General features: G+C 32.9%; 1 protein-coding gene across 1 annotated transcript; it reads right to left on the bottom strand.

Moving 5' to 3' along the window:
• Positions 1-4,935: 4,935 nt before the first annotated feature.
• Positions 4,936-10,309, bottom strand: LOC112796779 (protein SULFUR DEFICIENCY-INDUCED 1). Its single transcript, XM_025839397.2, has 4 exons — positions 9,901-10,309; positions 7,880-8,092; positions 6,718-6,873; positions 4,936-5,662 (listed from the first exon to the last, which is right to left on the bottom strand). Exons 1-4 carry the CDS (start codon positions 10,012-10,014, stop codon positions 5,258-5,260), a joined length of 888 nt encoding a protein of 295 aa, XP_025695182.1. The 5' UTR covers positions 10,015-10,309; the 3' UTR covers positions 4,936-5,257.
• Between the last annotated feature and the right edge of the window lie 5,677 nt (positions 10,310-15,986).

The following is a 15,986-nucleotide window of genomic DNA, read 5'->3' as shown; positions in this document are numbered from 1 at the left end:
TCTTTGGGCATAGAGTTTATGGGCCCTTTTCCACCTTTATACTCCTTCAAATACATACTTGTGACAGTAAAGTATGTCTCAAAGTGGGTGGAAGCCATAGCAACAACCACATGTGATGCACAAATTGTCTTGCAATTCCTTAAGAAGCACATTTTTACTAGATATGGAGTGCCTAAGGGTCTTGTCAGTGATGGTGGTAGCCATTTTTGTAACAAACAAATGGAGAAACTACTTCACAAATACGAAGTGATGCATAAAGTAGCCACACCATATCACCCACAGACCAATGGCCAAGCAGAGCTTGCAAATAGGGAGTTGAAGAGGATTTTGGAAAAAACAGTGGGAAACACAAGAAAAGATTGGGCCAAAAAATTAGAAGATGCTCTCTAGGCATATAGGACAGCCTTTAAAACTCCTATTGGAAAGTCCTCTTTTCATTTATTATATGGCAAGTCCTGTCACCTCCATGTAGAGCTTGAGCATAAAGCCTTCTGGGCCACTAAACTTCTCAACCTTGACTCTCAAGCAGTAGGAGAGAAGAGGCTACTGCAACTAAATGCGTTGGATGGGTTTAGACTGGAAGCCTATGAAAATGCTAAGATTTATAAGGAAAAGGCTAAGAGATGGCATGACAAAAGGATCTCAAAGAAGGAGTTCAAACCAGGACAGCAAGTACTCTTGTATAACTCCACGCTCAAAGTTTTCCCTAGCAAACTCAAGTCCAAATGGACTGGTCCCTACTTGGTGACAAAGGTTCTTCCTTATGCAAGCCTTGAACTTATGGATGAAGCAACAAAGGACATCTTCACTACAAACGGCCACAGGGCAAAGCATTACTTGGTAGGCCATTGGGACAAAGAGAAGGATGTTCAGGAATTAAGTTGAGCAAGAATGAAGGATGTCAAGCTAGTGACATTAAAAGAGCGCTTGTTGGGAGGCAACCCAACCAGAGGTAGTTTTCTTTTCCCAACTATTTCAATAAAAAGGTTAAGTAGATTTATCTGTATTGCAAGGAGCTAAGTTTGGTGTTGCACACCAAAACAATTTAAGGGTGAATGAAGGATACTAAGTTTGGTGTTCCACCAAAAATCTCATTTAAAAACACATTTCAACCCTCTACATAAATGGTTACTAGCTCCAAGCCATCAGGGAAACCACTAAACCATTGTCTGTTCTCTAGTTTTTAATTTTATTACTTTTAGCAAAAGCACAAGGATTCATGTAACTGATGCATCATAGACAGTAGCAAGGAACTAAGTTTGATGTTTCCTCACCAAAGTAAGTTCAAGAGCCTACAATAATTCATGCATGCTAACCATCTGCCTAAGTGCTTGGAAAAATAAGCAACTTCCAAAAATTGTGTAGAAAAGACACTCAGCCTCTTAAAAGAACCATCACCAAGGGAAATGCAAGAGTAAAAGATGATGAAGACAAAAAGAAAGCTGCAAGACATTCCTGAGAGATTGTATTGTCACAAAATTCATTCTGCTTTGAAATGTTCTGAATGAGAAGCTATTGTTTACCTTGATGTTTAGTTCAGATAGTGCAATTTTTTATGTCTGTTAATTGCACTAGTTTAAATGCTTGTTTTCATCTTCATCTGCTTAAATTCATATCTTGTTTCCTCTGCATCAATAAGAGAAAATGTTTGAAATAGAAAGTAATTGTCCAATGTGGTAGGATTTAGAATGAAGTTCAGTGGTGGTAATTGCTTGATTGTATGATAAGCTCAATAATAAAAGCTGTAGAATAGAATGTCTTTTGTAGTGAGAGCTAAGTTGCTGCTATGAAACCTTCAATTAATGAACATCCTTGGAAAATGAAGAAAAGTGAGAAGGAAGAAAAAAAAAGCGCCAAGAATTGGCAACAAGAATGAAAGAAACAAATAATAAGGCTAGACACCAATAGCTTGGACCTTAGGACACATGCCTGTGGTGCTTCTTGTACTAGGATCTGCTTGGACAACTCGGTTCTGAGGAGTCTTTTAAAACTTGGTAACTTAGATTAACTAATCCGGGATTATCAACCGAAAGTCCATTATCAAGAGCAACCTACCTACAAAGCATTTAGTGATCCAAAGAGATGCTGGGTATCAATGTTCCTAAGAAGAATTGTGAGCGAAGTGTTTGTAGTGAAGAGGTGTTGAGAAAAATTAAGCCAAAAGGCTGCTATAGCACTTGACACTGAGCCATCATTGAGAAATAAGCTTTCTAAGCAAAAGAAAGAAGGAAAAATCTAACTGGGATCAATCAAAGAGCAAGGAATTATAGCAGCAACTCTAGTGAATCCTCAAAGAGACATTTCACAGCTAGCAACTAAGAATAATTGAGCTACATATTGTTTGCATAAAACCGCATAGTCCAAATTCTATTACCTGCTAAATAAGGATATAAATGCTTCTGTGTTTTATTTCATTTCTTCTCATGTTTAGTGCTTGCTTGGGGACAAGGAAGGTTTAAGTTTGGTGTTGTGATGACAAGTCATCTTATGCTAGTTTTATAAGCATTTTTCATTAGTTTCATTAGGTTTTATGCACTTTCTTACACAACAAGTAAGTGATTGGAGTGGATTTTCATGATTATTTTGAATCAATCAAACATCATTTATTTTACACAAATCATAGATTTTATGCTAGAATTAATTGATTTCATGAATGATGCAAAGACTTTGTGATTTTGGTGAGACTTTGATTGGTTGTTTGGTTGCTTGTAGGTGAAGAAATGAAGAAAAGGGGGAAGCAATCAGGGAAGCGTTACGTTTAAATAGAGAACGCACCGCTTAGGAACATAAACAGCTAGCGTTCACTTTGGAAGTGAGCGCCACGTTCACTTTGGAAGTGAGTGCCACGTTCACTTTCTTAACTTTTTCGTGATTTTCAAGTTCGGGGGAGGAAGCTCATGCCACCATCCGTACACTATACAGCGCTCAAACTCTTAATGTAGCGCTCATTAAAGGAGCGCCAACAAAGAAAAAGTGCGCACGTGAGGAGCACTTATGGTGCAGCGCTCAAAATCAGAGCGTAGCGCTCACTAGGAGAGTGCCAAGGAAGGAAATTGTGCACCAAATGGTGCAGCGCTCAACCAAAAAGCAAGCGCTCAATAAAGGAACGCATTGCTCACAAAGGGAGTGCCAAATGAGGAAGGCGCACACCAAAGGATGCACGCTCAGGGAGTGAACGAGGCGTTCACTTTGTCAACTGAGCGTTCCACTGGGAGCTTCACCAAACACCCCTGACCCACTCTCATTCAAGGCCAAACCAAAAAGTCCACTTCAAGTGTTAAATGATGGAAATAGAAAGTGTATAAATAGGAGCAAGTTTGATTTGAGAAGGACCTTTTTTTTAGCTCTCTTTTAATTTTCCTTTTAGAATTTTAGAATTGGGGGAATTGGGATCAGATCTATGTTTTCTTTGTTCATTTTCTTTCTTCTGCAACTTCTATTTTCTGATTTTTGTTTTTGAACTCAGATTGAATAACTCCACTGAAATTCTTCATCTGAGAATCATCTTATACTTTTCCTTTTTATAGTTCTAAGAATCGAAAATTGAATCGGAATCTTCTGTTTGGTCAAGAGAGTAATTAAGGTCTAGATTTTCTTTCTGTTCTTGTTACTTTTCTGCACTTGTCAATTTCTTTTTAGGATTTCACAATTGAGTTAAGCTCTCTTGCTGTTTTGATTCTTCTACAATTTTTCAATTCTACTTTGGTTCTTCTGCAATTTCCCTTCATCTCATGGTTTTCTGATTTACTTCAATTTACAATTCCAGCTTTGTTTTGAATCCTAGTACCCAAAATCCCTCTATTCTTCATGCAATTTAAGTTTCCTAGCAATTTAGATTCAGCAAGTTACATTTCTTGCACTTTAAGTTTTAGTCATTTACCTTTCTTGCCGTTTAAGTTTCAGCTTGTTTACTTTCTTGCACTTTAAGTTTCTGCAAGTTAATTCTTCTGCACTTTAAGATTCATCCCATTTTCAATCTCCCTTTTATTTTCTTGCAATTTTACTTCTGTTAATCAAGTTTCACTCAAATCATCAAATATTCGCTTAACTAAATTCATCACCTAAATAAAGTTGCTCAATCCATCAATCCCTGTGGGATCGACCTCACTCTTGTGAGTTATTACTACTTGATGCGAACCGGTACACTTGCCGGCGAGTTTGTGTGGAAACGTTTTTCCCTCATCATTGGACACCATCAAGCGAGCCTAGCTCTACTTGTCCAAAGTAAGAAACTGCCTCCAAGAATCTCGCCACTTCATCTAGAAGGGTGAACTCAACAAAACACCCAAGATAAAGGGAATGGTTATGTATCAATAAAGATGGAACAACTCCAACAAAAGTGGTCAATGACTTTACTATAAATACACTGACACCACTCAGTATAATTCATGTTTTAATCTACTAAAAATCTGCCTAAAAATCCTTGCTAACTTAAGCATTGGAGTCTCTTGCAGGTACCACCCCCACCTCCTCACGAGGAACTCGGACAAGCGACACCTCGGAATCAACAAGTCGAACGCTGCCATACAAAGTGATCTGGATCTCACGTTCAGTCCCAAATCAACGTTTCAGGTAACTCTCGAAACACCTACTTTGACTTCAAAATCCTTGCATTTGTTGATTCTCATTGGGGATCTGATTTAGATGATGCTTGCACAACTACTAGTTTTTTTGGTTTTCTTAGGATCCAATATTGTGGCTTGGTCTAACCAGAAGCACTAACTAGTTAGCCCAGAATATATTTTTTTTTTTTTTTGAGTTTCATAAGTGCTCCAATGTTCCAATATTGCTGTTTTTGTGTTTCATGACATTTGACCAAGCTGCTTTTTTATTCTCAAAATCGATATTCATGAATCATGATCACTCTTAATAAGCATTAAAAAAAAAAAAAAGTAAAAGAGTATTATCATAGATGATTGTTTTTGCACCTGAAACTACGTAACAAAATGAATTTCATATCATACCATCAATCTTTTATCCACAAAGATGGTGCTTGGAACGCTTCATATCTATTATTCATCTAACAAGATACAAGCAAACCTTATTGGTTTCATGGCTTCCCTCATCATTTTAAGAAGACAAAAAAGGGTAGAGGAAGCACAAACTACGTACTAGATCAGAGAAGACAAATTAAAGCCCCTCTTTGCAGCAAACCTAAACTAAGAATAATAACAACCTATGACACTAATATAGTAATATATACAAACATGACACAAACAATAATAAAAGAAACATATAACCTAAGATTGAGAATTAACTAACATGCCAATTGATCTCTAAACGAAGAGATTTCCTCAAATATAGGAAGCCTCCTGGATCTGTTATTTGATCCCCATGCAGTGAGCAATTCATCTATCCCTTTGACAAAGTCATCATCAAGGCCCAAATTATCCAGATATTGTGATTGAGGGATATTTGAATTAAATTCCAAAAGCAACTCCTCTGCTCTTTTCTTGGACTTAGTTTCATCGGAGCCAGGAAGCTTTCCATGCAAGACATGTTCAAGAATGTAATAGGCTTCTTCATAACGGGATTGTCTCATGAGGCACACCACCAAGTTGCAAGCCTTGTTGGCGTCAGCATCTATCATTTGGGCTTTCTTGAATACAACCTCCGCCATCATGTAGTTCTCCTTTTGCATGTAGGCCCACCCCAAATTTCCCTAAAAATATATATAGAATAAAACACAGTTAGAAATTAGAATTTCCCTTTACTATTTTAGTTAAAACATAAATAAAAACATTTTTATATTTAGATAAATAAAACTTGTTCATGGATAGCTATTATTTATATTTGTATGTTTTCTTCTATAACACCACTCATGCATGAGGTTCTTTTCAATCCAAATCATGAGGTTCTGTCCATCCATACTTTATATTGAAATTTAATTTACTTTTTTATTTAAAAAATATGGGGCCACAAGATTAAGCTTTATACTCTTTTATCATCAGAAATTTTGAAATTATATCATAATATTATTTTCTTCAAAAATTAAAATTATTAAATTAAGATACCTTAATAATTCAATTCATACCTGTCCAGCAAGAGACTAGTCGGACGTGAAGGATGAATAATGCACAAATCCAATCATACCTTCAACATTAAATTCTATCCTATCATTATTGTAAGGTAGATTTTTCTGCCCACTCACTCAAAAATAAATGCAAAATTATTTCCCACAATGCACGCATCACCAATTTTAATGCATATTTTGCCTTTCTGTTTTTAATTTTCATTATTATGATGCCAATTTTTATATTATTAATTTCAAATTTCCAATCAAATCAAAATAAAAACAAAAAATTGTAAAAGAAAAAAAGGTAAAAAATGTTTTTTATTTTTAATATTTGTTAATTTTTTAATATGTTTAACGTTTAATTTAATATAATTTTATTCCTATTATTTTTAATTTATGTCAAAATTAATATTAGATGTTATCTCCATTTAAAATATTAATGAGAAAATTAAAAATATCTACGTGTAATTTTAACACAAATCGAAAATATTAAAAAGATTGATCTATAAATTAAAAACGTTATGGACAAAATTAAATTAAATTAAATATTAAACATATTTTTAAAAAAATCGTTAGACCCAAAAAATATATTTTTTCGAAAATAAAAATAAGCTAAAGTAAATTAAAGGTAGTAATGATGAAAAAGTGCGACAAAGGATAAAAAAAAAGAGTTAATATGTATGATGTAATATGAAAAATACCAATAATCTTGCAGTTTCTTGCTTGATAGAAACTTGGAACTTTTTGCCATGAGAGCGAGCAGTCCTTGTGGTCCTTCCATTGAAAGCTTCACCTTGGTAGATTAGTCTTAGCTTTCGCTTCAGCAACTCAATTTGCTCGTCAATTCTTCCACATTTCTGTCTTTCACGAACACTCAATTAGATTATTCATGATTTGTTTATTAATTAACTAAATCTCTATTAAGATGTTACTTTGTAACAACATGAAATGACATATATGATTATCCTTTTTACTCTTCAGAATGATAAACAAATCATAATATTGAATATATCACGAATTAAATTTATTAATTAATTATGAAATCTATTAAGATGTCACTTTAAATAATACATATATTGTTCTTAAGCCATTGGACATACACATAAAAATTAATGAATTTCATACAGTGGTGAATTTAACAGGAGCCTTGGCCCCTCAGATATTCAAATAACCTAATATGTTTTTATGAGAATAATTTTTGTGGTTCTTTATACTTGAAAGTTTCAATTTAGAAAATAAGAAATTCAAAATTCTATACTACTAATATTACTCTATTAATTTTATATTCTAATTATTTAATTATTTTCATTCAATAACCTACAATAATATAAAGAAAATCTACATTTCTCTAGCTATTTTAACATACATATATTTTAATCCTTATACTTCTTGAATGATATAATTTACTAGTATTGGTCTTTATTGCTATAACATAAAACTACTGACCTCCATTCCTTTTTTACTAAATAAACTATCACTGTTAACAATAAAAATTTGATTATTAATAATTTTAATCTTAAAAAAGGTAAGTTAATTTGATACCCATCAAACTTACATTAATTCAACAAAATTATCCGAAATGAATATTTCATTGCATAGTAAAACTTGTCAAATATTTTTTTTTATAGTTTTGTGGAATTAACACAGTTGTTAATGGAATAATATCGAATTAGTTTATATTTTTTATAATTAAAATTGTAAAGATATAAACCTTTTATCATTAGAACTAATAATTTATTTAATTTTTATGTTAAAACTAAGAAAGAAAAGCTAGGTAGCTCAATTGAGGATAATAATTCTGTCAACTTTATATGAAGTGGAACTAACATACACTTTTGAAAGCAAGTCTATGTATGTATATACCTTGTAGAGGTCAAGAAGTACATTATCAAGTGACTCTTGAGAATGTTTGGAACAAAGGCTTCTGAAAGATTTGATGGCTTCAATTGCTTCTTCGGATCTGTCTAATTGCTTCATCACAACAGCCATGTCCTTTAAGGCACTATCCACTTTATCTCCAGCATTTATCGCCTTCCAAAATAACACTATGGCTGCTTCTGGGTCCTTATCTACCAACTGATCAATGTACAATAATAACCATTAATTACTTCATTCATTCACTTATATCTCTATATACACTATACACACACGTGCGAGTAAATGCCTTCTCAAGTTGCTCACAATTTATTTAATTTTAAGGGCAAAGCCTTTTCCGCAATTTAAAATTTTCAAAAGGTCTCAATCATCCAAGTTTAATTAGAAATTTTTTAATTATAAAAAAATATTTTGTCTTTCGAATAAATAATTAAGAATCGAAAAGACATTTAATATATATATCTGAAAAATATGTACACAAATATATGCTATAATAATGTAATAGTGTGTTATTATTTTGCGAAATTAATCGAGATATTATTGCATATGATTATCATTATAGAGTGATTATCGCATAACTAAATATTAATCTGTAGATGATATATACTTAGGAAAGGATTATCATACATGTTAGAGTTGCATAGATATCTTCCTTTCTATTTTTTCCGGGCAGTGTCACTGTTATGCGTTTTTGGCAGTGTCGGTGATCCTCATTTGACTGTAAAGTTTGGCGACGTATAATGAAATTGAATCGGGTGCAGGTTGTTTAATTTAAGGGAAGAAAGAAAAAGGTAAGGGTTAAAAAGGAAATTTGCTGCATATCGTTTTACCTAAGGCATTATATTATAGGAAACATTTCAAGTATATTGGGACAATGGTGCACTAGTTATTTTAATCGTTGATTTCAATTAATATATATTATATATTATATATATTTTTTATAATTCAGATTAACGGTTAAAATAATTGGTGCAGCGATACTCCCAATACACTTGAAATGTTTCTTATATTATAGAGTGGAATTCATGAGAGTCAAACAAACAAACATATATGACTTTAAATTTAAATGACGAAAAGCAGAAGATTATTAAATTTCTAAGCTGTGTACCAATTATTTCAAGTTTAATTTGCAAATTGGAAGGTATAGGAATGGTTGAATATAAACGATATTATTGTGGATCTTATTCGCAACCTAGTTAGTGGAGACTTTTCAGCAAATGGAATGCAAGAACTGTTAGTTATATTATTCGTTTCTTAAATCATGTGTTTAATTATGTTCGTTATATATACTACTTGAGATATATAAGTATTTAGACACAAATTAAATTTAGATACAGAAAAGAATCATAGTTATTTTCGAAGAAATGGAATAGCGTTTTGTTTTTAACAAAACCAATATATAAGAGACGGAGATGAACACAAAAGTTTATATCCAAATAAGGTTCTTGTTAAAAGGAAAAAAAATTTACATAGCATTACTTGCTTGCTTTAGCAATAAGGTGATATTATCATCATAGACATTGGTCACTTGATTTGTCGGCCTCACAACCATAGCAATAAGAGGTGGCACACATTTTAATGATTTGAGATATCATATCATAAAATCATTTTTTTTATTTTAATAATCCAATTTATCAATCGAATTGAAATTCAAAAATGTAAAATAAATTTAAAAGAGAATTTAATTAACTTGTGTCACATTTTAAAAATAAAATAATAATTTTTTTAATATTTTTGATATATTTAATACATTAAAAATATAAACAAAAATTAATTTTTATAATATATTTTTTATGGTATAGTTAACCTATATACTTAGGGCACCATTTAACAAAATCTTTTAAAAAATTATAAGAGCAGTGCATAGTTATCACTGAAAAAGGGTTTTATAATATGAAACTCAAAATACTTCTGCAAACAATAGTAATTTCATTTGTTCCATAAAATTATACATAATTTATTCAAGTGACTAATCAAAATTCAAATTGATCCAAAAAAAAAAAAATTACCTGGGCATGCTTGGCTTTAACATAGAGAGTATCTCCATAAGGTACCTTATGAATAACATGATAAAGGTCATCTTTTTTTCCCTTTGAGCTTTTCTTGCAACCACTCCCTTCCATTTCTCTCTCACACACAAATCACACTCTTTTCTTTTTTCTCGTAATTTCAGACATGCACACCTTATGACTTATGAATTATGAATTTAGGATAAGAAAAGATTCATTGCAAGAGGGGTCTACTCTCAGGAAAGAGGGAGACTAAGGAGAGAGGAAAGCATATTTATATATAAATTATGGACAATGAATCTATCTATGATCAAAGAATATGTAACATGGATGAATCTGGATGGGAGTGCGTCTATGTTCCATTTTGGTGTGGGTTTTGGAAATAACAGCTAATCAAAGCTATCTCCTCAAATTGGGAAGCAACACTTGTCGCCATTTGATTAAACATGATATGATTCATTAGTCTTTGATTTTAGACAAAGAGATATCTATAACTTGTAATGCCTTATACGTCATGTATGCTTTCAATATCAATTATTTGTCTTCTCTTAAACTATTATACACCTAAAATATGGATTTAGTTAATATGTATTTTAAGTATATATATTAATATATATTATTATTTAAATTTTTTTATAAAAATATATAATTTATTACAAAAATGTTTTATGTTGATATTTTTTCGTTGGATATAATTTGATGCTAAAATTTTCAATTTTAAACTATTTTTTATAGTACTTTATAAGTTTAATGTACTTATTATGTCTTTATTTAAGCAAAAAATTAAAATTTTGTGTCAGATAATATATAATCTTACTATATGCTAAATCCTTTAAAGAATAGTTGTCTTCTCTTAAATTATTATACAACTAAAAGAAGGGTTTTGCTAATGTGTTTTTATTTAAGTGAACATATTAATATTATTATTTAAACTTTTTATAAAGAATATAAAAGTTAAAATTTAATATATTTATTATTATCTGTTTATTTAAAAGAAAAATAAAAAGTTTGTACTAATAATAATCTTAACATATGTTAAACCCTTAAAAGAATAATCGAAAAATATTAAAAATGTGAAAGTAAAGAAGTAATTTATACAGTAATCATAACATCTATATATATTTCATGTACACAATTTTTTTATTTTGCAATGTCAAATTTGATTATTCTAGTAATTAATTTTTTTTATCCAAAAAATATGTGAAATAACATGGATTAACAAAGAAAATTATATTGTAATTTTTGTGTTTAGGATTATTTTTAAATCAACTTTTTTTTACTAAAGAATTAGAAAAAGCCTTTTAATAAGATTGAGAACACGAGGTATTTAATAGAGATATATATAATTGTACGAGATCATAGATTTAAAGTTCATGTATCATGTGACAGAAAAAAAAAAAAAAGATATGATTCACAAAAGTAAGGATGCTACTTGGGTTTGTAATGATCAAATATTTTTTTGTAAAACGATTTTTTAAGCAGACAATTAATTAATGAAGCAGTAGAAGGATGATAAAGTTTAAATTTAGACAAATTAAACCTTAAATTTAATAATGAAAAAACATTGATATACATATAGAAATTGATTTTGGGTTTCAATACGTGTATTGTCTCTATAAATTGAATATGCCTCATTATTTAATTAATTTTTTACTCGTCCAAATTTATGCTTTCCTTTTCTTTTTCTATTTATCTTTTATGTCTTTTGTATTAAAATATTAAGTGGTAATATATTACATTATAAGAACTCGAAGTCAATAAGAAAACATTTTGTAAAGAGAAAAAATAAAGCATTTGATATTTTTATGAACTAATACACATTTTAAGATATTCACACTGATCTAAATTATTTATAACGATGTAAAAGCTAAAAATAAAAAGAAGAGAAAAACAAAAAAAAGGAAAGTGAACTAACCCAAAGATTCTATAGGAACTAAAATTAAATAATCAATATATATATATATATATATATATATATATATATATATATATATATATATAGTAAAAAAATCGAGAATTAATTTTCTTAATCAATATGCAATTAATTTTCATATTAAAAATAAATTTACTAATTATATATTTGAACCCCATGTATCGTCGTCATCTAAAACAAAATTATTTTCCCTCCTTTATTTTTTATTTTTTATTTTTTGGAGCCTTACCGAAGTTTATAAGATTGTTATCTTTTTCTAAAAATAAAAAAGTTATATAATTTACATTATTCAAAAGAAAAAGATCAACATAATATTTGTGGAATTTTATTGCTTCTTCTAATTAATATTAAAGACAGTTTATTTCTAATCTCTCCAAGTGATTTGACTACAAATTTTTCATTACCTTGTAATTTTCAGGTTATAAAAGAGAAATAGAATAATATATTTTAGTAATAACTTTTCATCTATACAATGTTTTGATGCAAAGTCTGTATCCTGGATCAAAAAGTTGTTTTTTCTATTGATTTTTAATTTATGAATATGAAATATTATCTTTAGAATATATTGATGCAATGTCTGTATCTATGATTAAGAAGTTGCCTTTATCTATGTTAACTTTTAATTTTTAAAAAATATGCTATACTTATCCAATTTTTTTTACAATGGAACACAGAAAATATATATTTAATATTATGAATTTACATTAGGATTATTAGGAATTTGCATGAAGCTGAAGATGAGATTAATAGGCAATTGCAAGTCCCGTGATGAAAATAGTAAAATTATATATTCTTCATGGAAAAGTAAACTAATTAAATAACTAAGTTGCTGAATATGAATTTGTTTTTTAATATTTCCATGAACATTGAGGTTAAGTTGATAAAGTTAAAAGCTTGGAAGTCAAAATGGTGTGATTATTTACGTATAGACGACGAGTTAGATAAGTGATATTGATTTTAACATGCTGCTAATTAAGGAGCTATAGCAGTATAACAAAGTTTAACATCGTTGACAGGCATTAGTGTTTAAAACAAATAATTATTTTAAAAGAATTCAATACTTTTGTTTAGAGATGTTAAAAAATCATTAGAATCAATTTAGATCAATTAGTATCGTCTATATTTATATAGTATATCTGTATATTAATTGTAGGATTCTATGCCTTTATTACTCTGATTCATTTAGCACCTACAAATACCCCTTGTATATTGTACTTTTTAATTTTTATCACACTCAATAATACACTTTTCAAATTACTCTCTCAATCTCTTGTTTCTAACATGGTATCAAGAGCTTAGGTTTTTTTTTCCATGAAAATTCGTTTATAGTCCTTTGTTTTTCCTCTTTTGGCAGTGTTCTTTGGTCTCTCTTTTCGTTCTTTTTCCGACGCTTTAGTTCGTCACTGCCTTGACCACTGCCTTCATCTCGTTGTTGCAAGTTCAACGAGTCCAGCCTCGTCGCCGGAAACCACCGCACGCGCCGCCACGCCCCGTCTGAAGGTCGTCTTCCGTTTGTTTCCGATCAATATTTTGTGCTCACTTTTCGAGTCTCTCCCGACGCTTTGGTTTGTCACCGCCGCCACCATCGCCTTCTCCTCGTTGCAAGCTTTTCAACGCCACCGGAATCATCGTCGGAAGACGCCAGACGCGCCGCCACGTGCCGCCCAAAGTTTCCTGTTCGCGTTCAGCCGTTCTCTTTCCAGACGCCTCCAACGCCGTTGGATCAGCGCTCCAGATCCACGGCTCCGCTTCTGCCACGTGTCACGCCGCTGTTCTCCTGACCCGAGATCGACCCGCGGTCTCGACCCGCGCTCTCGACGCGCTCCGTTCTTCTCCCGCGTGGCACCCCGCCTCGTTAGCCCTGACGTGTCCTGCTCATCCAATCTCGTAGCGCCACGTGTTCCTTTTTGCTGACGTGGCTACTGACGTGTCCTCCGATGTGGCAGCTGATGTGGCAGACAGTGGGACCCTTCCTAAGATTTTTTGGTGAGCTCTTTCCGATTCTGCACTCCGATTTCTCATTTTCTGCTCCGAAATTGCCGTTTTTCTCTCCTATATTTGATATTTGTGACTACTATCATGGAAAAGCTAGATGTTTTTGCTGCCACAGCCAGAAAGGGTAAATTCTGTCGAAACTGTAACCGTTCTGGGCACCTTTTTCCCAACTGTCCTTCTGTTGAATATCGCACATGCCACCAGAAAGGTCATATTAGCTACCATTGTTCACAGCTGTTCTGTCGTTACTGTAAGCTCTCGGGACATTTAATTACTGCCTGTCCTACTTGCCCACCACATCCTGATCCACTCATCTCGTCTCCTGTCTCTCTATCTGATATTGCATCTCTTCTTTAGCATCTTCTCTATGCTTCTGGTAATACCCCTGCTGCTTTTTCCACCCCTCCAGGTAATTCTACATGGTACTTTGACTTGGGTTGCTTTAATCACATGTCTCCGTTGCGTAATATTTTCTCGTCCATGTCTACTACTACAAATGGACCTTCTGTCAATACTACAAATGGCTCCCTCTTGCACACAACACACAAGGGTTCTATATCCTAGTCAACTCTTAATCTTCTTGATACTTATTATATTCCCAAATTAAACTTCAATCTTATTTCTGTTGGTCAACTTGTTGATCTGGGTTTTTAAGTCACTTTTTCCATTTCTGGTTGTCATGTACAGGATCCTCGGACGGGACAAATCATCGGGACTGGACGTAAGGTCGAAAGGCTGTTTGAACTCGAGAATCTTCATATTTCTCCTGTGCCAAATCTCTGTGCTGCTTCTTCTCCCTCTACCCTCCACTTATGGCATCAACGTCTTGCCCACACCTCCTTAGGAAAACTGCGTCCTCTTGTGTCTCAGGGTGTTTTAGGTGAGGTTCCAAATGAATCTTTTGATTGCATTTCTTGTCAAACTGCCAAACAACCTGCTTTACCTTTTCACAATAATTCATCTATTGCTTGCTCTCCTTTTGATCTCATTCACTCTGATGTTTGGGACCCCGCTCCCACTGCCTCTATGGGCGGAGCTCGATACTTTGTCATTGTCATTGATGATTATTCCCGTTTTACTTGGGTTTACTTGATGACTAATCGCCATGAGTTACCTCAGATCTATATCAATTTTGCTACTATGATTAAAACTCAGTTTTCCAAGGTCATTAAGGTTTTCTGACATGATAATGCTATGGAATACCGTGATTCCAAACTCTTAGCCTTTCTTGCAGGACAGGGTACTTTGTTTGAGTTTTCTTGTCCTGGTACGTCTCAACAAAATGGTCGAGCCGAATGCAAACACTGTCACATTCTTGACTCCGTTCGTGCAATGTTCCTTTCTTCTTCGTGTCCTGAGCATACTTGGGGTGAAGCTATTCTTACTGTTGTTCATGTTATTAATAGACTCCCTTCTTCTGTTCTTGGTAATGTTACTCCCTTTGAGCGTCTTTATCATACCTCTCCAGATTATAGTTCTCTTCGAGTTTTCGGTTGTGTATGTTTTGTTCTTCTTCAGCCTCATGAACATAGTAAACTTGAACCTCGGGCTCGTATGTGTTGTTTCCTTGGTTAAGGCACTGAACACAAGGATTATCGTTGTTGGGATCCTCTCTCTAAACTTATTTGTATATCTCGTCATGTTGTCTTCTGGGAGCACTACATATTTTCTCGGTTCTCATCCTTTGAGTCCATTCCTACTACTCAGTCACCGTTGTTTACTAACCCCAATGTTGATCTTTTCCCTAGTGATGATTCTACAGATTCTATCTCGAGTGACCCTCCACAGCCTCCTGTTCTTCCGCCTTCTCCATCTCCCGATGATTACAGACCGAACGATGATCCTGCTCCTACCGTCAGGCCTCCTCCTCCTGCTCGTTCTTCTAGGGTAAGGAATCCACCTCCTTATCTTCTTGATTACCACTGCTTTTCTATTATCCTTCATCACCATGAACCTAAGTCATTCAGAGAAGCCTCCTCAAACCCGAATTGGCAACAAGCAATACAGGAGGAAATACAGGCACTTGAAAAGGCACACACTTGGGATTTGGTTGATCCTCCTTCTGATCAGGAAGTTCCTCGTGAATGGTTTGACAAGTTCAACACTACCAAATGCAGTCTTGATTTTACTTCTAGCCCTCATGAGAATGCCCTCTTCA

This window comes from Arachis hypogaea, chromosome 4, assembly GCF_003086295.3.
Source record: "Arachis hypogaea cultivar Tifrunner chromosome 4, arahy.Tifrunner.gnm2.J5K5, whole genome shotgun sequence".
Taxonomy (NCBI): Eukaryota; Viridiplantae; Streptophyta; class Magnoliopsida; order Fabales; family Fabaceae; genus Arachis; species Arachis hypogaea.
The sequence above is the reverse complement of the archived record's forward strand: the minus strand, read 5'-3'. Positions and strand labels throughout refer to the sequence as shown.